Source organism: Ornithodoros turicata, chromosome 4 (assembly GCF_037126465.1).
Source record: "Ornithodoros turicata isolate Travis chromosome 4, ASM3712646v1, whole genome shotgun sequence".
Lineage (NCBI taxonomy): Eukaryota > Metazoa > Arthropoda > Arachnida > Ixodida > Argasidae > Ornithodoros > Ornithodoros turicata.
Window position 1 is genome coordinate 76560491 of NC_088204.1, and position 26396 is coordinate 76586886.

Below are 26396 nucleotides of genomic sequence, written 5' to 3' on the forward strand. Positions count from 1 at the left end.
TGAGGCTGTTCCAAACTGTACTTTACTGTCAGGAATTATGGTCTCACACCTGATAGCACTGTGCCTCAGTGAAACAGTAGAGTACCTGCTACATTTGTTTTCCTTCTTAGCAAAATTGAGCTGAAATGTGCTCATCAGTAAACCACCCCACATTCTGAACATGTCATTGCTCTTTGCTTCCATTCTGCCTTTCTGTTTCACCAGCACTTATTGCAATGGAAACGCAGGTGTTCAGTGTTCATGAAGGATTCTTGAAGTGCAAGTTGTTTTTACAGTTTTTAGCTTGCCTCATGAGAACAGCACATTGTTTCATTGTAAAAATAATGTGACTGTACATGCGCAGATAAGTTGCTTCACGGCACTAAGACAGAATAATAAAAAAAAATGTGCAGATAAGCGTGTACAGTCAACACTCGATTTATGAACCTTCGATTTATGAATTCCCTCGTTTTATGAACACGAGCACGAGGAACCAAACTTTTTACAGGCATTTTCCCCTCGTTTTATGAACCTCGATATTCGAATAATGAATGGAATTCCTGGGAACCAAGTAGGAGTTGTCCAGCGTTTTTGCCCTCAATTTATGAACGGATCGTTCTCAGGTCAACAGAAACCTTCAAAGGGATTATTCCGTGGTCTTATGAATGACGCCTGAACGGACAAAACTTTTTTCCAGGTATTTCACCCTCAGTTCTTAACCCCTGGAAATACCAACATCAAAGGGTTTCCCGGGGTCACACAAGGGGCGAGCAAGTGTTCCTGACTTAATTAATTCATTAATAAGTTCATTAATAAAGTGGCCGCTGTCACCCGGAGATTAATAAACGGAGGTTAAAAATCCCGGAGGAAGTCCGAGACCAGTCGAGTGCGAATGTGCTGACATCTCTTCTTTCTAAGATTGACACAGCGTGAGGCATGGTCCAAAGAAAAATTAAACAATTTAGTATTGCATAATAAACAGAGTGTGAATGCGCTAACAGCAGAAGACACAGTTGAAAGCCAAATTACACAATATATTGCATTAAAAACATAATCCCAACTCGGAAATACTGTTCCATTTGCTCGTAGTACTCACTTACTGGAATTTTCGATTTATGAATCCCTCGATTTATGTACGATATTTCGGGAAACCGAGGTCGTTCATAAATCGAGGGTTGACTGTATACCTTGCGTTAAGCCAATACATTAACACATATTCCTTATTAGCCCTTTAAAGCGTGTGTCCTGGAGCATTTTTCTACGGATCAGCAGCACACAACTGTGACCATACTAGTTTCCGGGCCTTAATCGTTACCCTTAGAAGCCCTTATCATATGACGTGAAATTCGAAATTAGATTCCATATTTGGAGGGCAATTTTGCAGATATTCATATTCAATTCATATTAGAAAATTTCAATATTCGCACACCTCTAAAAAATTACGGAACTATAAGGAACATACTATGACACCAACGTACCTCTTCGTAGAGTGTGACGGCAGCCTGGTAGTCCCCGAGCACTTCTTTCTCGAAAGCCGCACGAGCACCGGGGGAGATGTCTCCAGCACATTCAAAAACTCCTCGTACGGCATCGCTATCATCGAGCGATTTGTACAACCTGTCCAAAAAAACAGACCAAAAATGTTCCTTTTCTGCCTTCTCATCCTTTCAGCAAGTTCAGCTGCAACCCAACACATACTCTGCCAGTTTGATCCAGAGAGACGCTCCGCTCGATTCTGAGTGCTGCTCTTTCCGGCAGCGTTTTGGTGCCTTTGCGGATGGCTCCGCAGAATGGAGTTGCATCTCTTCCAGCAGCAAGATCCCTGCTCAAGGGAACAGATGTGAATATGTGCCTGTACACGGATCTTTGTTAGGAATTGTAGCACGCAAAACATCCCTTCATTGCACACTCTGAGATCCCCCAAGGCCTAGTCGCTTCCTTTTTGTCCCTCAACGCAGCAACTGCAAATACTGCGATTATCGTAAAGACTATTACTATACCAAGGTTCTGATGGTTCCCAGCCACTGACGCCCAAGCCAGGCTGTCTGCTCTAAGCCTGATGTCCGCAGGATGCTGGAATGATACTTCCTGCAGGAAATGCGGAAGTTCAATTGGAACTCCAGCAAAACAAAAATACGGTCCTAGAAAACGAAATCTTCACGAACCAGTACGAAGCCCACTACAGACGACGAATAATCCAAACTTTCGTCCAAGAGTCTTAGAAATGAATCCTGCAGTTCCCTGCATAGTTCGCTATAGATGGACGAATTCTTCCGTCGTGCGTCCTTCAGAAGGGACTGCGTGATGGCAGTGATCAGCATCTGTGCAACCTGCTGGTCTTCCTGAATAAAGACAGGGTTATTAAGCAGTGTGTCACACGCTGTATACTGGCCTAAGTGAATCAGTTGGCAATGTGTCGCTTATTGATTCTGATGAACTTTGAACACTTTTGATGAACACTTTTGAATGAACACTTTTAAACCTGGCCAAGAACGGCCCCAACTTGGTGTGCGGTGCGACTCCCTCAAGATGAGAAGCCTCTCCATAAATTTTTGTTTTTGGCTGCGTCAGTTTGCTCTTTGTTCTGCATGCGCTCCAGAAACCCCTCTACTCCTTCATAGGTCCCGTATAAGTGAATGAGTGACGTTGACGTCACTTCGTTACATATACGACAAGTGCCGCGCCGTGTCTGTAGTGAACCAATTTTTAGTGGGAAATGAGACTTTGTGGCTGCCAAGTTTACTTGCAAGGGTGCTAGAGGTCGCGCCACACTGCTCCGGGCTGCTTTTTGAAGGTGTTTTGTAAATTTAATTGCAGAGTGACCAGACACTGTTGAGTAAAAATATTTTCCGCGGTGACTCCCATATAAGCTGCATGAAGGAGAGTTCCAACTAATGTTAAGGGTCACCTCGGCCCTGCTTCAAGCACCGACGTTCCTTTAACTGCGCAAAAACAACGCTGCTTTAAACTGTGACTTCATCGCACGATTTCAGCAATTCGGGCGGGCAAAATTAATTCACGGCCAAACACCACGGCGTCTTTCACGATTTTTTTCACACTTCAGATTTCTAATTTATTATTCCATGATATGTACTGTGTTCACCGATAAGGGGATTGAGGGGGCAAGCCCTGTTGAACTGTCCAAAAACAAAAACATAGTCGGTACAAAATGATCATAGCCTCGTGACACAAAGCACAAAGTTTTGTTGCTTATTATTTTGTTGCTTAGTTTTTATAGACAGTTACTGCACCTCAAGCACTCACTGCATGCTTCTCAACATAACAAATACACTTACTTAATTAAATACACCGTACTCACTTCAGCAAGCGCCTGCAGAGGAGCTATGATAGCCGAGTGCGGAATTTCGATGTCTGGCAGTTCCCCCAGGCGATATCGCCGGTACAACGTCACTTCAGCTTCTCGCCTCGCCTTTTGCTCTTTTTCCAATTCCTGAATGCGTACGACGAACGCTTGCACTTCATTCAGAAACAGCGAAACAAAAGTTATGCCGACCTTTCGCCGTTCTTTCCGTCTCACTTCCTGCCGAATGTACTGCTGGCGCACTTTTTCATCGTCCTTCACAAAACGTCGTCTGAGGTACCTGATCTCCTTCGCCCAGCAAGGACCTTCAATGTTGATTTTATTGCGTACGGTGCATGTACTAATCACCATGCCGCAATATTCACCAAAAAGGCGGTAACAAAACTTCTGGCAATACCTTTCTGTGCAATACCTTCCTGTTCGTTGCTCTTGCTTCTACCAACGGCAAAAAGACGGGAGGACGTCGAAGGTCGAGGTTCGTCTCCAGTACTCATCTCAAATGTGCTCTGTGTCAGCCAATTGAAGGTACCTTTACCTTTCTCATCTAAAATAAAATTGAGACCTGTTAATAAAAGATTTTTAAAAATGCAGACCATTCTAGCTTGCTGGCAACATTGCCACTTTCAACTCCTAGTGTGGAATTTTTCATTTGCATCACCAAATCTTTTTTCTTTGCATTCGTGGAGCCACTCAGTGTTCTACAAGGCATTGCTATGACACACATATGACAATCTATCACGTGGTCAATGGCATTTCATCTGTCATAGCTGCCTGAACCCGGACACAAATCAACGAATAATTCAGCTCAATCAATCGATTGGATTGATTGAGAAATTAATAAAACTCGTCAACCAATCAAATCAATCAATTTGGTTGATTGATTTGAATATATTGCAATGCAGAGTCCTCTGACGGCTTTGTACCTTATGTTCCACCTGCTGCACTACGCTTTTGGCCGAAGCATCGCAGTGCTGGACAATACAAATCTAATTTTTGCATCCTACCACAGAGCCCCTTGTTGTCTTCCTGTGCATTCCAGAGTATTTATTAATGTTCACATTCATCCTGCAGGCAGACGCACTAACAGGTACTGTTTATGTCAGGTTTGAAGCATCTACAACTACCTCAAACACTAAACACTTTTGCTGATACAAGCATGGGTGAATACTTGTTATTTTATGCAGATGTCTACAATGTGAGAAGCGGCTTCTTTTGCACCTAAATTTGCTCTTACACATGATATCAGTCCATTTTACCCTGCTTTGCAGCTCGACACAAAACCCCAAAGCACAAGTGTCTATCTAAACAACACACAAAGCACCACAGACAGCTGAACGCACAAGATGATGAACAGAGAACACACCTCATGGCCTTTACATCTGCACCTGTGCCTATTCTATGTTCTGCATGGCAGTGGTGAATGCCGTACCTTTAACATCTTGCGTCGGTGTGAATTGCAAAGATGCCGCTGTTGCTCTGATCTGGTCCATGTCCAAAGTTCGTCCTGCTATGATGTCTGACTGCGCCTGAGACAGCGTCTGGCTTGCAGAAAGAGTCTCTGCAAAGAGCGGTGTCATTGCTGCGTGGCGCTGCCGCCACGATCCTGTAACGTTGTAGTCCTGCAGAAAGAAGTAGAAGTGCCACACAACTGAAAGTCTGCACAATGAGTCAGTCTGAAATGGTCACCGAAGCGAATATATTTCTCACCACAAATTGGCAATCCGAAAGAGGATGCTGAAAGACTTTTCTGCTGTAGTCCGGGCTCAAGGATGTCATCTCGAGAAGCAAGAAGCAGACGGAGCGCAGAAAATTCGCTTCCGATTCGGGCACGTACGTCTGTTTCAGGAGCGCAACCAGTCGTTCTGTCGTCTGCTTCGGCAAGTGCTCTTCACGACTCCAAAAGTTTCCAACGAGCAACCTGGAGAAAAAAAAATTTCGATAAGACAACAGAAGTACCGTATGACGAAACATGGAATAAAAAATTACCTTAGTGCCACCTCAGCATCTGCCAGACCCAAAACAAGCACCTTTTTTGCTTGTTCTTTTAGTGATTCACCATCTGAAGTGAGCCTAACAAGCATATATAATTTAATGTATTAGTATTTATCTTTCATATGTGCACGGTGTACTCACCTGAATCTATCATACACAAGCATACACACGTTATACACCAGCTTGCGGCAAGCAGACGACGAGTGAGCCTGCAGACGACACACGATCGGAAGAATCTGGTGCCATTGGTCAGGTGTTATCTGTGTCACCAGAGCCGTGCAGATTTCTAGAGAGGCTCTCTGAGCCTTATCACTTCTGAAAGAGAACATGATACTTTACACAAAACAACCTTAGTATCAAAGAGATACCTACCCATGATCCAGAAAATCTAAAAATCCAGCACTGAATAATTTTCTGACTGGATCTTCTGCTCTGCTACAGCAGGATGCAATAATTTCCAAAATCGATTCCTTGAACGTGCTCAGAGCCAAGGGTAGCATCAGGATCAATTTGTCGCAGAACCTGTTGCAAAACATAATCAACGTTTATAGTTTATATTCCGCAACATGTTCCACAGACTGACCTGTCTGCTATGGGATCGTAGAACTGGCAAATTTCGTGCAAACAAATCACAAACTGGTCTTCACGTTCGTTACTCAAATCACGCAACCTCGACATCACATCTGCCACGAACGTGTCATCGACATGACCAGCGTCGTTCATTTTCCTCAGAGTCATACCGACAACTTCGGCAGCTACCTTGTACGTGAACCTGTACTTTGCTAGAAGCATTTTGGGCAGTGCAGACAAGACCCTGAAAAAGATCATCACATCATTGTAGGTTGATACAATTAGAGTCACTAAAATAAGCTTCACTTCAGAGTAGTGACACTGAGTTCCAAGGGCGAGCAGGAGAGGCCATTTTGTTACCACACCTAACAGCGCCCCCCAAAATGTTGTTCCTGCTGCAAGCAGCTCACCCCTGCAGATACCTTGACCTCCTCTGAACAGTCCGTTGGACAATGCATAGATAATGCCACCACGCTTCTGTAACCCACGATGGCGCTGGTGCAGAGCTGAAACAAGATGGCTTCCCTGCTCGTCTGTGGAGCTCAGTGTCGCTACTCTAAAGAGAAGCTTATTTAGTGACTGTAGATAGTTTCTTTCGCAACTGAGCATCATGTCTTAAGTCAGTGTTTCCACACTTTTAAAAAAAAAAGCTTTCACTACCAACCTACAGATGTCGCTTTTCGACTCCTGATTGAATACCACAATGTCGTTAGCCAAGAACATTCCCAGCAGGCTCAAACCAGATGTATCTTTGCTGTCCGTGGTGTGACGCGAGAGGTGCCTCATCACACCTCTGCAAGTATGAGGTAATATATAAGAAGCCACCCATTTACTCAACACTTCACGTACACATAAGGTACCGTAAGCAGCGGCCTCCAGAGTTCCAGGAACCACCTTATAACTTCCAAGTTGTTCCGAAGCACATCGCGCCTCTCGTGCGCGCAGTGGTCCACAAGAAAATCTAGAACCGGCTCTGGCTTTGCATTGTTACATCGCTGCAGGAGCTCCTACGGCAAGATGACATGTTAGCTACTATCATGCGTCAACAAGGTGAACTTGACACTAGAATTCAGCATGTACAATGGCATGCGAATGTTACACGCAGCATTTACACCATGTTGTTACATAAACCAAGTTTTAATGTCTCGGATAACATCTACGAGGCTCCCAAGATGTCTAACTTGAAGTAGTTTTGGTGTATTCAAACTTACTTTAGCATTTTGGTGTGCTTAGTATGTAGTGTTTTGTTTCATTTAACTGCATTAAGTTCAATAAAATATGACAGAGCTAGACAATTCAAGGGTTGAGGACTTTGTACTTGCAGGCAGTTATCTGTTTGTCAAGGCAGCATTTGAAAATGGCAACCATAATGTCAACGCGGGTAAGTAGCTCATGCACCTGATAGAACCCATTTCCAATTCACTTGGTTCAGGACCCCAATTCAAATGCATAATATACAGTTCTCTAGAAGATACCTTAAAAAAACAGTGTAAAGACTCCCAAATTATACTCCCTTTTCAATTCCTAGAACACTCTCTCAGCAAACTACAAGCCTGACTTGCACATTTTTCTAAGAAAGCACCATCCAAAAGCACTGTAAAGACTTCGAAGTTATGCCTCATTTCACTAAAGCAATTCCTTAAATGATTTTCCAATTGTAATAATAATAACCTTTCAAATCCAAATAAATAACTTAAAAAAATGAAAAATTATGGCAGAAAAAAATTTCGTACACATTATAGAAAAGTAATAAACTCTTGCAGAACTCAGAGATAACCTTGAAACACAAGAGAACATACCTCTGTTTCGTAGCTGGACGACCAGACCAGGATCGTAACTACAACATCAATGACAAAACTGTCAAGCACGCTTCCGAGACGTTGAGAAGCGATGACCTCCAGAAGTGGTGGAACCAGATGATGCGAATATGGAGTCAGAACCTTCGATCAAAACGAGTGGTTCAAACAGTCCGTTCTTGTTACACTAAAACAGGTGCATACCTCAGCTGAGTTAACGAGAGCACGAATGAGGAACAGAAGGGCATTCTTTGTCATGTAATCACCAACGAGAGCATTTATGATGTTGGTCAACCACTTTGGTGCTGCTGCATCTTCAACCTATCACGAAAACCTGTTATCAGCACAATCAATAGATAGGGCCTGACTTTTTAGGGTTAAACCCGTATCCGCCCGATATTTACCCCCCGAACGAAATCTGTAAAATTCGGGTTTAACCCGAATCTACCCGAAAACATCCGGGTCGTGTGGCACACTCGTAAGCGTGCATTAAAATAAAGTTTGATAACATTGCTAAACATTAGTTCCATGATAAGACAAATTTTTATTAAACAAAAAAAAATCACCCGAATACACCCGAATTTCTGACGACAGAATATGCCGTAACGGGATTTAACCCAAATACACCCGAATTTTCAAATGAAAAATATCACCCGATATTTACCCCCCGAATTTGGCCAAAAATAAAACCCGAAAAAGTCAGGCCCTATCAATAGATAAGAAGCAAAATTAAAAGACACCCTAGAATTTTTTACCTGCAGAGCAACGTACGAGAAATATCACGCTTCTTCCATTTGCATTTTTCAAGCAAGCAATTAACGGCGCGTCGCCGTCCTTGAGGTCCAAGACGAGTGGATCTCAACGGCGAGCGACGGAAGCGACGAAAACAAGTGGCCAATCAGAGATTAGCCTCAGGTTAGGTCTATCCGGTCGTGCCAGTTTTCGGGCGACCCCATAGATGGCGACACACGGAATTGCTCAGGTGGATCGCGTTTGGCAGAAGATCAGAAAATTATTGCGGATGTTAAAAACATAATTTAGTGTGAGCGTCCAACATGCAAAACAAAAAAGAGAAGTGTGAAACAGATTGATGAAGATGTCAACTGGAATACTGCGTTTGCTTCATGTATTCGGTGTTTTGTGAACAGCCTGATTGGCATTCACAACAAATGGCTCTGTGCGTGCGCATTGCTGCAGTATCGTGTTCGTTATCATATGTTATCGCTCAAAAGCACCTGTGTTTGAGACTTTTTTACTTGTAATGAAAGTGTCTGTCAAGTCATGTGGCGTTTCTTTCCTTGCAACACTACGGAAACTCTCACATGGGACGCCGTGCATGCGGTTAGCTTTGGGAATTTCTCGATAGCGTCGCTTGCCGCTGAGAAAAGCTTGGCATTCTGCCGCTCGAAAAACACCTCGTGCGGTATGGCCTTAAATGTATGATAAAGTGTTGTCTCGCCTTGACTTCCTTAGGCACAATTCCAACGTCTGCCATGTGCGAAAACATGTAGCAGACAGATGCCATGCACTGATGATTGTTCAGTTCGTCATCTTCCAGGTCGACAAACTTCATCCTTTCAAATACCTGAAGCATAAACAGAAAGAGTGCGACAGCTTTTTCAGCAATGCTGTCGACATCAATGATACAAGAACGAAAAGTAACCAAGCAGAGGGTAGCATACACATGGACAATAGTACAACATTGAACACACTGTCTATGAACAAGCAGTGATACACAAACCCACCTTGATTGTCGGTCAAGTGCACTAACCAATTACACCACTCTGGCAGGACCTCACTCCCTTCACATCCTGTTTTTTCCCTTCACATCCTAAATTTTTTCACCTGTTGCGTGTAAGTGAGTGTGTTTCAGAAAAAAATGTAGAAGAATGTGTACATTGTCGAAATATACCCCTTGGCAAATCGTTGCAAAGTCCTACGAGAGTGATACAACGGTTAATGCACTTGATCAGTAATCAAGCAAGTGCGGCGTTTGAGTTTTTTTCCACTGCCTGTCCATCTTGATGACTTCCTCATTTCAACGAAGGGACCATCCTGTTTTACCTTGTCCTTAACGTCCGCCGTCGGTGAATCGACGTCGCACTTGTTTGCCCTGAAGAAAGCCTGAAACACCGAAACCTTTTTTACAACTTCCATTAACATTTTGTGGAACATCTTCACGAGGATAAATCCCGCAGCACCGGTCATTGTTACCTGCTCGCTAAGCGATAAAGAAAACTGCGTAGCATCTTTGGCAAGACTGCTTCCACTGAGTAACGTCGCCTGAACGTGGCGTGGCTGTCGTCTGCCAACATCAGTGCTCTCGGGAACCGATTCCGTCGTTCCAATGAGTTGCTTCTTCCGCCGTGTGGGTACCTTGTGCGACGAGGAACAATGCACATCAACTTCGACTTATCAATGTATCAACCTTAAATTAGTGCAGCACTTAGTTTGCATGAAAAGTATGTGGTACTAAGCAAGCATTCCCAGTCATCAGGATCTCGGAGGAGGATGAAATGCTTAAAGAAAAACGAAGGTGCTCGAAAGGAATTAGAAAAGTTGCAGCCTCGTAAGCGTTCCATTTTCACCAAAATTTGTAAATACGTTTAGTAGCTTCTATTGACATATCATCAAGACTAAACATGAAGATGGCAGTGCAATTGTATTATATAATGAACAAATAAAGTACTATAACAGTGGTTAATTTTACTGTCTTAGTTTGTGAATCTGCTAGACGAGACGTTTGGGTAAGTAAGTATGAGTAATTTTGTGATACATGTTCTATTTTTTGTATTTATTATTATTATTATTTATATTATTATTTATTATTATTATTATTGTATTTGTATTATTATTTATTTTCTATTTATTTTGTATTATTTTTATTATGAAACTCATCTAGATCAGGATGCTAGAAGTCCAAGAATTCGTCTGAGCATAGGGATTTGTGGGTGATTCCGTGACAGCTGCGTAGGATCAAGCACTTCCACGGTGAGCTAGACGTTGATGATCAAGCATATGTTGTCGAGTTGGGAATGAAAGTGGAATGACGAAATGGTGCTTGAATGAGGTTGCAATTCATTTAAAGTAGTGCAGATGTTGTCAGAATCTGCTAAATGTGTCCTGTGTCAATGTGTAAAAAAAATTGTGATGAATTGTTAGTGCAATGAAGTGCGTGAGTGGATCAGCTCGACCCAGTGAGCCTTATTAGCTGCAAAATATAATGTTTCTATACTTTCCCATCATCATCATTAACAATATTTCGTGGGACCTTAAATTTGGGGAAAAATTACGATTGCAAGATTCATGGAAATTACCACTTTTACTGTAGGTAAGACTGGTGTCACACCCATCTTTCGTGGACGTGTTTCACATGTCATGCAGTGTGATCCATGTGTACAGTTAAAACATTTAGCTACAGTTATGCTTACATGAGTGCAAACCCTCACACCTTTTAACAGTATTTGAACATCGGTGTATAAGCCCACAGTAAGGTACACATGAGGAGTATAAATGACACTGCGGGACATGCCGGACACTTAAAATAGACTGAACTTTACAATCAAAGTACACTAATCCATATTAGCATTGAGTGGCAGGTACAAGATGTTCCTGCAGTTTTTTTCTGTGCACTGAAGTGCTAGCATCACCACCTCACATATTCTTGGCTTCTAGAAACTAGAAATTCAAACATCTTGAATCTTCTAGAAGAATGTTATATGCAACCAGGCCCACACCATTGCACATGCTGCAGTGACAGATTCGTTCCTCACTTGGAATAGCAGAAAGTTCGACCAGGTTTAGGTCTAACTAAAAAACGTACATCTCTTTCCAGTGGGAACTCGTAAGTGATTCCTGAATCGACCAGATTGTTCCACAGGTATTCACCCTAAAACAGGAAGGATAAAGACAACGTTAAACGTAATTGTCTCCGCGGCTTATCTGTTAAAGAACGTTCCCCGGGGGTCCACTACAGCTTATCGGATAAAAGTTTCCCTCGGGGCTTCTCACCCAGCATAAAGGAGCCCCTCTTATGTGACCCACATGTCTTTGAGGTCGACTGACCAGGGGTGTGTATCCCTCCTCTTTCTTCAACGAGATCAGGGGCTTATACGGATGACAGGGGCTTATATAGGGGCTAATACGAGTGAGACTACGGTACTTTGTGAATCGGCACAACAAAAGAAAGGTATCGGGTCCGTATCACCTTTTCAGGTTTTTCTTGAAGAAGGAACACGTCGTAGAAGTTCGGTTCCACTTGCGTGCAAGTGATAACTGCTGCCAAGGTGTTGTACGCTGCACAGCGAAGTCCGAGACGCAAGTCCAGAAACTTTGTCTCTCCACGTGCATCGTCTCTCTTTGTGCTGCTAGCACATCTATCAAATACCAAGAAAAACGAGGGGATGAACCCGAACAGCAGGTATCCGTGTATTCACACGAACGACGTCCTCACGGAAGATTCTAGTGGAACGAAAAGCAAAAACACTGATCACAGAGACGAAGTTCCGCCCCGTGTTATGTGAGCATTCACACGGTGCGGAATATCGGAAGTGGCACGTAGCAGACGACGCTTCGCAGACGACACCTTCAGCGTCTTTCCTGTCGTCTGCTACAGAATATCTTGCGACTGTGTTGCAGGATATTCCCCACGGTACGTGAACACTCGACGTTGAGCGCTCGTGCTGAGAAAGCTATGACGTTTTTTTCGCGTCTTCCGCTTCTGCGGGGAATGTCGCTCGTGTGAATGCACGGTATGTCGCAGAAAACGAACCTCGTGACTTCCTTGGTCAGCTCGTTTCCTGCAACGGCAGCGATTCTGCGTGCCTTACAAAATGCTGCGTTGATCTCGGACTGCTGTCCCATGACTTCGTCCTTCCTGAGGCGCGAGTAGAGATCTTCCAGACAGGCAAACGCTCCCATCTTGCTCACTATCTGAGAATCGGAACTCTACCAGGGGAGAGAAAACGTCATATTTTAGCCAGATTCAAAGATTGTAGACTCTGCATTCTCGTTAAACTCTACGTCATTGGTGTGCAGCTGCAACGAGCTTACCGAAACTAGCCTAGCAGCAATCGTATCTATCATGTCTGCAGCATTCTCCGCGAAGAAAATCCTCAGCGTTGATTTTGAGCAGCGTTTAAGCAACATGCAGAGCACTTTCTGCGCCACAGCTAGACGTAGGTGAGTTGGAAGGCTCGGGTTGTCGACGAAGAGCTTGTACGTTGCTCGTACCAAGTGCGTCTGCTTTGTTTCGGAAGATCTGGGATTGAAAAAGGGGTAAGCTGACAAATGATAAAGGTAATGATTTAATATTAGGACAAGACAAAGGTGCACTGCTCAGAGTATGAGTAGGGTTCTTTGTTTTCGGGTTAAACTCGATTTTTCACGATAGTTCCCCCCATGAACAAGTTTTCAAGAATTCAGGTAAAACCCGATGTCTACCCGAAAAATCATTGCGGTCCTTCAAATTTTTGTTCTAGTTAAACTGTCGGAAAAGTGAATCATAATATCAGCAAAGAGAGCTATTTGTGACAACCTATTTGTCTTTTTTAAAAGCGATAAGACTCCAATGCAGGGGACACGAAAGGACGACAGACACATGAAGCACTGACTGACTGACACACTTTTAATGTGAACTTTTAAACAAACTTTTAAACTTTACCACCAAACAGCCCAGTTTTTATCACTTTTTAACCTATTTGTCCTCCTTTTATAATCCCCACTTGCAGGTGTCAAAGACAAGCTTTCGTGGAGCTCAGGCAAGTGTTCATTCACTGCCCCAGTACTGAGCGGAAATATAAAGATTCCTGTTTCTCATCCCAGTGTCACAGCAGTGGCTTGTTTCGTATGCCTTTCGTTTCACCCGAAAACTCCCCGATGACATATATGATACAGAGAACGTAGCGCCCGATTTTTCCCTCCCGAATTTGAAAAATCATAAAACCCAAAAACGAAGAACCCTAAGTATGAGTGACAACGAATGATAAATTGAGGGAAAAAAAGTGACATTCATTCGCAGTGAACACGATTCAGTTCCAAAAAGTCCAAAAACTTGCAACATACTATGCAGAGACATTCACCTTCCTGCCATCCTGCGAAGTGCAGATAAGAATTCCTCCTCCATGAAGTGATTTCTCTCACGGTAGATTATCCTGACGGCCAGGTCCAGCAACACTGGGTTTCCGCTTGTTTCCACCGCGTTCACTAGCTAACACCAGCAGACGCACATTTCCAAAACTATAATCAACTCTCCGGAGACTAATCTCGCACCTTGTTCAAGGCCGCTGTGTAGGCGAGGAAATCCAAGGATCCGGGGAGCAGGTCCGAGCACTCCAGCGGAAAGTGTTGCGCTGCCATTTCTTCCAGCGCTTCTCTGTTTCCAAATAGCGAATAACAGTCACCGATCAACCAATATTTCGGACACCAAAAAATCTGACTTTCCAAGTTTTTTTCTATATTTCTCTATATTTGATATCATTCAAATCATTCTGTGCATTTCCAGCATACCTCAACTTCGCTGATATCGCAGGTCGCTCGTCCTCAGCTAACAAGGGAAGCATCTCCATCGCAGCCACCTATGGGCGATAATGGTGCTTAGCGATGCCCAATGTAACAAATACCGACTCAAACCTGAATTACGACTACAATAAGATGACGGTCACATCATAAAAAGAAAAGTACAGTAGAGCTTACTTTGTCACCAAGTTTTGCTGACCCTCGTCTCAACAACATCACAAATGCATCAACGAAGAGGTCAACGAATGTTGATCGAGGAATGGAAACCTAGAAACAGGAGTTCAGATTACATATTTCACATAGTACTATGACATGTCTCACAAAGTGTACATCGAAAGAGGAGTAGCGCAATACGCTGAACAACGTTATTACCGTATTTACTCTCATAAACCTGCACACCCCTAGTTACTCGCGTAATTTGTGCCTCTCAGCGACTGGTTTCTGCTTGCCATGTTGTTTTTGCCAAGCCCTAGGTGGGAAGCAACAACTTCCAACAGCGTCTTATGGCATAGCTGAAGCATGGTGGCGCTGCTGTCGATATCGCGGCTAAGATGAGCGATAGAGGGCCCTGTATTTCGCCTAGCTGTCGCCCGGTCGGCCCAGTATGCCAATATGTATATATTCCACGGATGAGACTCAAAGTGCAGGCTAACTGGTCAGACATGACAAAAAGTAACCGTGAGACAGTGGAACACAAAGACACAGAACACGGTGGTTGTCTGTATGTTCCTCTGTGTCGGGGTTACTTTTTGTCAATTCTTTCACGTTTCTGCATTGTAGTGATAACGTCACTATAAACTCTATCGGCCTTTCATGACCGGTATGCTAAAATTCGGGAGCGTCACATCATTAGAAATGTTTCGTTCGACAAACACACACACCCAACTCTTATGACCAGTTTTTGGGGAAAAAAAAAAGTGCATGAATTATGCGAGTAAAAACGACACTTGCCTCGGAGCACAAGCACAGGAGCTTGTTTAGCAGAAGTGCCGAATCGTTAGCTTGCTGTTGAGGAACATTATGTGCCCAGCACGGCTTCAGCTTCGACCAGTCTGTCATTAATGCGGACACCACAGACGTTCCATGCCTGAAAGAAAAGGTGGGCTCGTGATTCCCCGACCATTTAGCAGGCTGAAGACTTCTCACAGTGACACCAGTTCCTTCCTCAACGTGACAAAAGTCAACGCATCGCTGAGAACCTGGACCACATTCATGTTCTGTTCAACGTCGTTGGACACAAGGCACAGTAAAGCTGGAATGCACACGTCGCTGTGCCCAACGATGTGTTGCGACAACTCGTGTCCGAAGTACCTCGTAGCCCTTGGTTGCTCACCGAGCAATTTGGTCAAGACACGGCGGCTCTGAGGTGGAATAAAATAGAGTGATGTCATCAGAGGCTCTTCTGTTTTCGGGTTTTATGTTTTTGGAAAATTGGGGGGGGGGGGGGGGGCAAAAAACAAGTTTTCCAGATTTCAGATGAACATGGGATGTTGAGCAGCTGTGCTGAATGCACAACGCCCATACTGGTGGCTAAATTTCCATTTCGGCAAGCTCCTTTTCGGGTTTTACCGTAGTAATAATGATCCAAATCAGGGCTAAAACCAGGTTTTACCGGGATTAACCCGAAAACACAATGATCTATGTCGTCTACATCAAAACGAGAGCGCATAGTGTGACAGGCTCAAAGAAAACATCTGCTTCTTCTCAAAGAAAAATCTTACATCTGCTTTGAAAGCGACCGTGAGCTCCAGGACTTGAAAGCACAGCTCCTTCTCCAAAGGAAGCGGTTCAGAGTTCCTCCGCAGGACGCTGAGGACAACGTCCACTGCTGACAATCCGATGCTTCGATCGAGCGACACGAGCTGGGATTCAGCTAGCAGACGGTATCCAGATGTCAAACCAATCAGATGCAGCATGTTGCTTTCTCTTGAATTTGAATCGTCCACTTGCAAGCTGAGGAATCGTGATGCATGGTATTCGGGTCGAGAGCTCACGAGCCGGTCGTATGATGACCGAAAACGACGCTGATACGAAGCCGGAAGTACTTTACTGACTTGTTGCAGGAAGCTTAGAATCTGAAATTATTCAAGTTGCATTGTCGGGCAGACTATCCTCGCATTTGCTGACCAAGAGCGAGGGAGGCTCCGCCTTCTGGATGCTGGCCAATAGGACGCGGAGGGCAGGCACTTCCCAAACCTTTGCTCTCGTCTAAGAGATGGCGCAGCATTACCATTGTTTCGCGTGTCGCAAGGGTTCTGCCATGGCGCACCAATCTAACCTATGACTTTGTCGTCCGTTAACCAGCAGCTGCCACTGTTTTGCCTGCTGCAAGGCTTCTGCCATGGCGCACCAATCCAAATATTGGTTTAACCGTCCGTTAACCGGTGTACACACGGCTTCCGCTTGGCCTCGTTACCATGGTGACAGACGGCGAAGCCGTCTGTTAGATTGGTGTGCCATGGCGGAAGCCTGCGGCAGGTGAAATAACGGCAGCTACACTCCTGTCTAAGCCTCGTTCAGCTGTTGGTTAGATTGGTGTGCCATGGCAAAAGCCTTGCGACATGCGAAACAACGGTAACGCTGCGCCATCTCTTAGGCGAGAGCAGAGGCTTGGGAAGTGTCTGCCCTCCGCGTCCTCCTATTGGCCGGCATCCAGAAGGCAGAGCCTCCCTCGCTGTTGGTCAGCAAACGCAAGGATAGTCCTTGGGACTTGAATGTTGCAGTACTAATTACTAACTTACCTCAGAAGGAAGCTTGCTCATCACTTCTAGATCAGCAAGGTCGAAACCAACTTCCGTAGGGTCCAAGACGCACAGCAACGCGCAGTTCCAGAACATGTCAGACATCCAAACAGTGTCTGGAACGCAGTCGAACTGGTCTGGATAGTTCTCGAGAAGCGCAGTGAGGAAGTTGAACAGACGAACGGTGACGGAACACTTGGCACTGAAGCGAGATGCAATTTCTTAGATTGTCAGCCAGGACACATATACACGTGTCATGCTAACACTGCGAGCTGCGTTGTTACTGTGTGACACACCTTATCACAGGCTAACGCTAACTGGTGTGTGAGCTGAGGTTGAAGATTTGATACACGAAAAGTTTATGTCATACGTGACACTTCCCCAAGCAGGGAGGTGTCATGGAAGTGTCCCTACATAATTACATATACAGTAATAAAGATGTTTATTGTAAAGGACTACTTTAAAGTACTTTTCAAGACACACGATCCCTCAAATGCCTCTGTGACATTAAGTATAAACACACAAGGCCCAGGTAATCATAGGACTTTAAATGGACGTCTGTTAGATGTCATATAAATCATCAGCTGCGGAAAACTAGACCATCGTTGTAACCAAACACTGACTAGATAATGCTGGTATAAATATTAAGCACGGTAGGTAAGACACATCGTAGAATGACATTGACAGTCTAGGTACGGTCCGAAACCTACTAATTAAATGCAACTTCTTCCGCTGGTGTATAAGCGTCCAAGAGCACCTTCGACACTTTCTTCACTGCTAGTTTCTCGAGGAATGTCTCCACAAAACTGAAGAGCACCGAAGACGTCTTCTCATCTGCAACGCAACATACAGAGATTCAAAAATAACCTTCTACTACAAAGACTGGATTCAGAATAGAAAAGCAATGCAACCTCGAAAAAGTGTGCCAGGTTTCAGAAGCTTCTGCTGGAACAACCAAGTGTAACATTCCAGCACACCGATGACTCTGTCACAGAACCGCTTGACAGCCGACACGGTGTGAAAGGTGGCGTCCGCCAAGGTGACGTGCTGTTCCAGGCTAAGCAAAAGCACAAGTGATACATAGTGATGCATAGAATAAGCTTTCCGTAAACAAATCCCTGGAGTACGTACAGACCAGGGGTTCTCAAAGTGGGTTCCGCGACACCACGCCAAGGACTCTGCGGGCAGTTTCCACGAGCATGAGCTATAAGGAACGCGTGCTCTAGCACGTTAGGCTAAATCCCTACTGGGGTTGTCCCAGATGTATTTAATTGTTCGTTTGGTGGAATATAAATATAACTGTGTGCTCTATTATTAGCTTTGTGTGATCCCACTTGCGTTCTTTGAAAATTACATCTGGCGAGCTGGGTGGGGTTCCTCCAGTGTGCCCGCAAATGTGCAGGGGTTCCCTGGGCCCACAAAGTTTGAGAACGCCTGGTATACACCCTCGCGTTTTAGGGATAAACCTGGTAAAAGCGCTTTCTACCTCCCAATTTGCATGATCGTCACCATGAAACCCAGAATTTTTTTATTTTCTGCCCAAAAATCTACGCTTTCCCGCAATAATGCCCTATTTTACTATGCAGGATTTTTGCCCAATGAATGCCCAATTTTACTTTGCTGAACTGTTTTATTTCAAGAGCCTTAAGAAACGATTCCACACAAAAAACATACAGCTCGAAAACACAAGCGTTTTAAGAACTGTAAATGTATTTTTTTTTCGCGATGTATTAATTTTCGCGAATCGCGCATTCAGTCACTTGCGAAGATATTCGTGAGCGTTTCATTTCGCGATTCCAGGGCTTTTTCCTTTCACGGGACAATCGTCAAACTGTGTTGGCGAGTACAATTTTTTTGCGATTTTTTAGAGGTCGTGAAATTCGCAAAAATTAATACATCACGAATAAAAATATGCTTACAGTATGTGAGCAACAAGAGATCAACATTCCTGAATGCACTGCTTTTCTAATAGTTCAAAGCAAACTATGCTAATGCCACTATTATTAACAGGTGATTGCCCCATAACGCCACAAGCGCGGTATGCGTGTGGGCCTTCTCCTGCCTTTTTTATAGACACTTACATTTCAACGAGGCAGCTTTTGGAATGGTTCTCACTCAAGCTAGTCATGAATACCTCGAATGATGAGAAACCTGGAGAGAATAAACAGGGAATCGTTGTTTGAAACTACAAACCTATTAGAATTTTTTCTAAAGTCTAAAACCTAGGATTTAGGAGAGGTCCATCAGGCCTCCAACCTCAGAATATACATTATTGGAGGCGTACTTTTACGGAAGCCTTCAGCACCTCACCTGGCAACCTTGGAACGAGGGCAAGCGCAAGCTCCATGCACTTCCTGCGGCAAGCCTCCTGCGGACAGCTGGTCTGACACAAGAGCCATTCCGCAGCGTCCGATAATGTAACTTGCTCGGCAGCATCCCTGCATACGGAGCAGATTTATTCACTTTTAACCTTTTCAAGCTCTTAAAAAGATTACGGAAAACAAAGTATAACGCGGGTAATTTTCTGTTGCCACAATTTTGCGCACGAGCTACAACTTGAAAGGACAGGCTCACCCTGGCCATCGCCGCTTCTTGTTAGCGGCACTCAGCTTTCCGCTTTTAACTGTCAGGATCCGCAGAATGATATCTAGAGCACGACAGCACAGCTCTTGAGTGCCTGCGACAGGAGCGTAATTGCATCTCATTAAAGATCCGCAGGTCTATCACATAGCCCGGCAAAAATACTTTTCCCCCTATCCTTCCTGGTTCACGTTCAGAAATAAGGTTCCACACCAAGATGTCTGCAAGTGTTTCGGAACACTGCTTACCCAAGGATTTTTCGTCGGCATGCGCAAGCTTCAAACTGTTCACAAAATGAAACAAGACCTCCAGGATATAAATGTCGACAATTGACTCTTCTTCCCTGAAAGAGGCACAAAAGCCATCACAAAAGAATATGAAACAAAGAAGACTTTCGAAAGCACTACCATATTTACTTGCATAATTTGCACCATCACATAATTTGCGCACCCCTAGTTCTCCATGAAAAATGCAGAGGAAAGAAAAAAACAAATAGTGAAATTGCACACACGCAGTTCTGCGCACGGATATCTGGCTCAGCACCTCTCAGCAACTGTGGCGATTGGTTTCTGCTTACCACGTGATTTTCATCAGTCCGTGCCACCGGAGTTACTGCCATGCTTTTGCACGGATTCAGCCCCGCGTTTGGCCAATGGTTCCCCGATGCAATGGACGATACTGTCATTCGAACAACAAAACGAGTGCGGGAAGAAACGCCCGACAAAAACGCTAGGAACTCTCAACACAACGAAAGAACTGATATTCTGAGGCTGGAACAACATAGAAGGGACAAATACATACAAAGCCTCAATTTGCCTAAGAAATTAATGATGAAGGATGAAAGTCACTGAAAAGGTTAGCCAGCTGTAGGACTCAAACCTATATCTTCTGGATTGCCAAGCGATTGGTAGAGCCCTGGACCGGCAATCCAGAAGATGTAGGTTCGAGTCCTACAGCTGGCTAACCTTTTCAGTGACTTTCATCTTTCATCCTCAACACAATGTTACAAAGTTTGCAAATACATATAGCATGCTTTCGATTGTCGGTGAAACTAGAGGAGACTTCCAGCAGAGCTGCAGCGGCTGGCCACATTTACTTACTATTTATTGGGTAGGATCAATACGTATACAGTCAAACACAGTCAACTGTCGATTTATGAACCCCCCCTGGCTTTATGAACAGTGCCCTCTGGGACAAGGCACTTCCCTTTCCTCATTCTAAACCTCAATTTATGAATCCCCCCCCTTTTGTGAACTATTTTTCTAGGATTGTTAACCGTGCACAAATGGAAGGGTGCAAGCAATACAATCCCATCTCAGAGCAGTTCCTGACACTGACAGGACTTCGACCTGATCGCAAGTCGACTTGTACTCAAGTATATGTGGCATCTAATGCCGTTTCACTTAAGTAGACATCAATGAATCTACCTGATGATGGTGTAGATGTTGTTGAAAGCCAGGGCCGCTCCCATTCTCTTATATGCATTGGGATGACGACAATAACTGTACAGTCGTTTCAACACCGCTTTCATGTTCACAGGGTTTTTCTCTTGCTCCTGAACAAAATAAGGATCGTAGTGCACAAGAATTGCGTGAAAATTGTACTAGTCTCTGACGACACACAACACGGCTTGCCTTGACAGAACTTTGCTTGATACTCCACTGTACAAACTCCCTCAGACAGCGACCAGCAAAATCTCTGAGTACCGTCTCTTGCGGTTGGGTCAGTGTGTCCTAGGAAAGGCAATAGAAATGTTGCAGAATTAAGCATGACATACAGTGAAGCAAATCATATCGCGCTTACCCAAAGGCACTCCACGATAGTCACGCTTTCGCGGCTGCCGACGGTAGACCTGCTGCTGAACCAGTGCATCATTTGTAATAGCAAGGGCTCAAAGAGGCTCTTTGTCACCTAGATTTAAAGGAATCACTCATTTCATGACAATAATGCACACGCATACAGTGAAATGATGCCAGACGTTTGAAGTAAAAACTATTTCTGTAACAAGTTGCTGTGTTCCCATTAGCCAAACAATGCCAAGCATCTCACAGCCCATAAACAGGGTTATAAACATATAAAAATAAACTCGTGACCTTCGGATGAACCAGAGGCACACACACAAACCTGATCGGGATCACAGGCTAGATGGAGCAACTCTGGAAAGAGATGTTTGTACAGGCTGTCCATAGGGAACTGCAAAATAAGAGGCAAAGCCAAGCTTAACAGACGACACCAATGCATACATTACATGTCACAAACCTTTGCCCTCCTGTTTTCTGACGCTTGCACACCCACACCGATCATGTACAGCACCAGGCTGTGCAGAAGCTCGCAGCTGGCCACCTTGGTCTGGCGTCTGCTAGCAAAACGGGCCAGTTCTGCAACTCTGGGCAAGAAAGCGTCTGAGAAGAAAAAAAGGTTATCGGACGGCCGTCAGTAACCGCAATGGGAAAGTAAGCCACAGATATAGATAGGTCATACCGAGGGCAATCTCGGCCTTCACGTCAACGAAGGGCAATGCAAAGACGAGATGCTCTCTCGTATTTGAATCCCACGCAATGGCCGCCTTCGACATTTCCGCTTCTAAATCCGAGAGTAAGGCAGCACGCTTGTCTCCTGCGAGACTTCCCAGGAACCCGAGAATATCCAACTGTACCGTTTCGAGCTCGGTTTGCTGGAGCTGAAAAAAAAAAGAAAAGAAAAAGAAGTTTTGGGAAGCTCTCTTTTTTCAAAGATAGAAGCCTAACTCGCCACATTACCGAACGACCTGCGAATAGGGTTGCCAGATTTAGCTACCTTGCGCCAAATCGTCCACTTTCCGTTCAGTTGTGATTCTGTTTTATGCCAAATATATGCTAGTGTTCTGGTTCCGAAATTTGGGCAATGGTGACTCGACCTTTTATATGGCTACCTTGCGGATACTTCTCAGCACCGCGATTTTAGGTTCACCTGCGCCTAAACCTGGACGCTTTCGTTTCATCGAGGCGTCACATGAAAAGCCTAAGCACATTTACTTCTACCCTAAAGTACATGAACATGTGCACACCTCTTGCCACGTCGTCTTTTCTGACCCGGTGCCTGTACACCACTGGCTACAGATTTTTCCTACACACGAGAAAAACTGGTAACATTTAGGTACTTTCTCAGGCAGCACCGGCGATTTTTCAATATTTTGATCATGCAACCACTGTGGCCAGCAACCACTCAACGCAGATAGAACGTTGTGCACATGTAAAGCGGCGGTTCCGCAATCCCAGCTGTTTCGGTGGTGACCATTGTGTCACCCTCTGGGGGATAGTGTCACAGCCGCTCTCCCCAATATTGCCACTTGGACTTTATATGCTATGGAGTGTAAATAAAAAATAATAAAATAATAATAATCGTAATAAAAGCTGTCTTGGTGAAGGCATGGTGCGTAGCTCACACCAGATCTTCCTCAGAAGCATCAGAACTCACTCGAAAGAAGGAAGCATCACCTTTTTGAGTTCTTCCGACTTCTTGTATAAGACCTTGAGAGCAATTTTCTTTCTTGACTGTCTCTTTGCAACCGGCTGTGGGGCGACACACTCTCCGCTATCTGCAGAACAAAAAAAAAGAAAAGGGTTCACAACAATACAAAGCAAACGAGGCACCATGAAGCCGAGCTAGTATCCTCTCTGTCAAGCGTTCGGGAGATGTCCAGACGTATCTATTCTTTGCGAAACCCCCTGCACTGGAAGACACACCCCACACATTTGCGGTTATGCAACATACCATTCCGAACGCCGAGAGCCAAGTACGGCTTCAGACAGGGAAGAATATTCCGAAAACACTCTGCGACCAGCTCTGAAGGTAAGCGCTTCTCCCAGACCTTAAGCGCTTTGACGGCAGACCTAGCAAGTGGAAGATAGCTCAGGCCCTGCTGGAGTGCCACCTAGAGGAGGAAACGAAGATTTGTGCACCTTGCAACTTTTGTATCCCTGTTTGGAAAAATTGCAGACACCGACGTGCAGCATACTTTGTCCCTTATTGTCATTGCATAGGGTTAGAATAATATCAGTCGAGAAGGAGAACTTCTTTTTCTCACTCGGAATGCAGGAACCAAGGCCCTGGCGTCTGCTTCTACCACTTCAGCTGGCAGGTGAAGAATGAGGTCGAGACAGGCTACGAGAAGATCGTCTTGGAACTGCTGAAACCGTGCCAGCACTTCGCGGGTGAACTTGGACACCAGCTTTAGACAGGACCGTGGTTCTTCCGATGACTTCTAATGATAGAGATAAGATACAAAAATATTCACAGTTTGTTGTACTGTATTCTAGTAAGCACTTCAGCTACCTTACAGAACAAACTGAAATACCACTTTTTATCAAATGCTAGTACAGGCAATCTCCTCCTTATCACGTAATTAAATTTAGCATTCAGAATATGCGAAATTTAGTGGGTGCTAATATTTTCCCATGCCCGATTCACTAAAGATTTCGTTAACATGAAAAATTGGGGAAATGAAAGTGAAGGGTTTTAGAGAAATAAGAATAAATTGGAAAAAGAATGTACCTCAAAGTAGAAGGTTTCAGCACAGACAGACAAGCAAGCTGTCAACGCTTTGTAGAAGCCACTCACGAGGGGGTTCCTAAGTTTGGGGCGAAGAACAAACATTGCGAGCGTTTACAAAAATATGTTGTAAACATAAACTTATTGAAATGAATGCTCACTTTGTGGAAAGCTCTATGAACCGGCGAATCATGACATATGTCCATTTACAGAAGTGTTCCAAGCACTTCGTTGTGAAGGTGTCTCTGCATTAGGTATAACAAATAAATAAATAAATAAATAAATGCAAGGTAACTAACAAGACAGATAGAAGCAGATAACTGCGTCTGCAGCTCAAAATGACATCTACCTGAAGAAGTCAACCAAATTGATGAAGATGTTGAAGTCGTAAGGGCACGTCGCCTCAGCTCCTTTTACGGGGTCGGCATCGAGGTTAGCGACACCGTCCACCTCCATGACCTTGTGTTAGAGAAGTCTCTTTTGAGCTCGAAAATTGTCAACGCTTTTACAACAGTAAAACACTTCCAGTCACCAACCGATTTTTCTGACCTTCAGCAACTACAAAACTGGACAGAATCATTTAGCGATCTGAATCTTCAGTCAAAGGTGAGAACTTGCATGCGCTACACAAGCTGATAAGAGGATTATGCATTCCTCTATGTTCCTCCTTTACCCGTGTTTGTGGACACCGTGTCCTCATTGGGAGTGGTTAGCACACTCGACCAGCAATCCTGGGGAGCGTGGTACAATTCCTGTCACTGACTGGCTTTGTCGATGACTGTCATATTTCAATCAACACTAATGTCCTTCCACCTGCCGTTTAAAGGAGCAGTAAAAGCCCCTTTGTCAACTTGTCATTTTTGGCTGGGCTACACCGTGGAATAATTACATGCGCCCGTCCACACAATGATCGTGGCTCATATGTAGAGCCTGAAGTTTTCGGGAAATATTTTTCCCCCAATTCATGGGGTAAAAATCGGGGAAATCAACAGGTGCTCTAAATTCATGCGAATTCAGGTAGAAAAACTCCCAGTATGCTAAATTCGGGCAGAAATCGGGAACTGTACTGGTTTGGTACAAACGATGATGTAATTGCATTTGCTGCCAAACAAGCTAGTGTGCATTCCTACAGACGTTTCAGTGAGGGCAATTTGCCGGGTACAAATCGGGTTTCACCCTAAAGAGGCAACCTTCAATTCGGGGTGCAAATTCGGGGAAGAAACGGGTTAAACCCTAAAACTTCAGGCTCTACTCATATGTAGCGCGCATGATAAGTCTACTCTCTAGACACCCTCTAGAAAGCCTTCCATTTCTTCGGAGCGCCCGCAAGAGAACGGCAGAGAAACCGCACCATGCCATGTCTACAGCAGACGAAACTGTCAGTGGCAAACGAGAGCTCACGGACACTCGCTACAAACTATGATCGCGTTATGTCAAGCCAGCATATCGGTCCAGGAGGTCAATGGACATGAAAATACATAGGGCCTGACTTTTTCGGGATTTATTTTTGGCCAAATTCGGGGGATAAATATCGGGTGATATTTTTCACTTGAAAATTCAGGTGTATTCGGGTTAAATCCCGTTACGGCATATTCTGTTAAATCCCGTTACGGCATATTCTGTTAAATCCCGTTACGGCATACAGTGTATTCGGGTGATTTTTTTTTTGTTTAATAAAAATTTGTCTTAACATGGAACTAATGTTTAGCAATGTTATCAAACTTTATTTTAATGCACGCTTATGAGTGTGCCACGCGACCCGGATGTTTTCGGGTAGATTCGGGTTAAACCCAAATTTTACAGATTTCGTTCGGGGGGTAAATATCGGGCGGATACAGGTTTAACGCTATAAAGTCAGGCCCTAAAAATACAGTTTTGTCATTTGAAAAACAAAAAAATTCCGCAGTTTGGTGTCTTCCCAAAAATCAGTCAGTGACGGTAGAAACAAGTCTTTGTTACCTCCGCTTTCTTTTTAACTGAGAGATTGAGCTTGCTTATGATTTCCATGACCGCAGATACCAATGCATCGTAGACGGCTGCGACGAATTTGTGCCGTGCCTCGAGAGGTACGTCGAGCTGGTTCAGTTCCTGAAGTAAGTTTTCAAAAGCATGTTATTCAAAGACTACAACATGTTCAACAACAAACACGTCTGAGAACCACCGTGCCGCAGCCTGTGCTAACCTTTATGTGAACTGCGTCCAGCAGGTAGTTCCACAAATGGAGGTACCTCTTGTAAGTGACCTTGCGAGGATCCGAAAAGCCTGGCACGCTGCCGCCGTCGTCTGCCGCCTCGACGTCTGCTGCGATGGGGTGGCTACACGTTCTGATAACGCCTTGATACACTGATAAATTGTGAGTGATAAAAATGA

General features: G+C 44.4%; 1 protein-coding gene across 2 annotated transcripts in view; it reads right to left on the minus strand.

The window, feature by feature from the left end:
- Positions 1-26396, minus strand: part of LOC135391917 (DNA-dependent protein kinase catalytic subunit-like) — a 42054-nt gene that overhangs the window by 10869 nt on the left and 4789 nt on the right. For both annotated transcript variants that reach the window (XM_064622479.1, XM_064622478.1), the window contains 52 exons: positions 26209-26369; positions 25986-26114; positions 24376-24485; positions 24188-24271; positions 24030-24105; positions 23563-23739; positions 23250-23409; positions 22973-23073; positions 21978-22176; positions 21756-21898; positions 21621-21689; positions 21300-21407; positions 21131-21229; positions 20924-21051; positions 19745-19839; positions 19491-19593; positions 19227-19354; positions 18998-19067; positions 17828-17973; positions 17627-17750; positions 16917-17118; positions 15897-16250; positions 15322-15536; positions 15127-15262; positions 14353-14442; positions 14167-14234; positions 13930-14032; positions 13740-13867; positions 12712-12919; positions 12431-12606; positions 11867-12035; positions 11483-11548; positions 9874-10035; positions 9724-9783; positions 9119-9244; positions 7864-7980; positions 7663-7803; positions 6713-6870; positions 6528-6656; positions 5877-6107; positions 5666-5815; positions 5435-5608; positions 5288-5371; positions 5009-5219; positions 4731-4920; positions 3699-3845; positions 3494-3606; positions 3299-3430; positions 2145-2321; positions 1980-2067; positions 1678-1801; positions 1458-1596 (listed from right to left, as the gene is read on the minus strand). In XM_064622479.1, the coding sequence (XP_064478549.1) occupies positions 1458-1596; positions 1678-1801; positions 1980-2067; positions 2145-2321; positions 3299-3430; positions 3494-3606; positions 3699-3845; positions 4731-4920; positions 5009-5219; positions 5288-5371; positions 5435-5608; positions 5666-5815; positions 5877-6107; positions 6528-6656; positions 6713-6870; positions 7663-7803; positions 7864-7980; positions 9119-9244; positions 9724-9783; positions 9874-10035; positions 11483-11548; positions 11867-12035; positions 12431-12606; positions 12712-12919; positions 13740-13867; positions 13930-14032; positions 14167-14234; positions 14353-14442; positions 15127-15262; positions 15322-15536; positions 15897-16250; positions 16917-17118; positions 17627-17750; positions 17828-17973; positions 18998-19067; positions 19227-19354; positions 19491-19593; positions 19745-19839; positions 20924-21051; positions 21131-21229; positions 21300-21407; positions 21621-21689; positions 21756-21898; positions 21978-22176; positions 22973-23073; positions 23250-23409; positions 23563-23739; positions 24030-24105; positions 24188-24271; positions 24376-24485; positions 25986-26114; positions 26209-26369 (7178 nt within the window). The remainder of the gene's footprint in view (positions 1-1457; positions 1597-1677; positions 1802-1979; positions 2068-2144; positions 2322-3298; positions 3431-3493; positions 3607-3698; positions 3846-4730; positions 4921-5008; positions 5220-5287; positions 5372-5434; positions 5609-5665; positions 5816-5876; positions 6108-6527; positions 6657-6712; positions 6871-7662; positions 7804-7863; positions 7981-9118; positions 9245-9723; positions 9784-9873; positions 10036-11482; positions 11549-11866; positions 12036-12430; positions 12607-12711; positions 12920-13739; positions 13868-13929; positions 14033-14166; positions 14235-14352; positions 14443-15126; positions 15263-15321; positions 15537-15896; positions 16251-16916; positions 17119-17626; positions 17751-17827; positions 17974-18997; positions 19068-19226; positions 19355-19490; positions 19594-19744; positions 19840-20923; positions 21052-21130; positions 21230-21299; positions 21408-21620; positions 21690-21755; positions 21899-21977; positions 22177-22972; positions 23074-23249; positions 23410-23562; positions 23740-24029; positions 24106-24187; positions 24272-24375; positions 24486-25985; positions 26115-26208; positions 26370-26396) is intronic.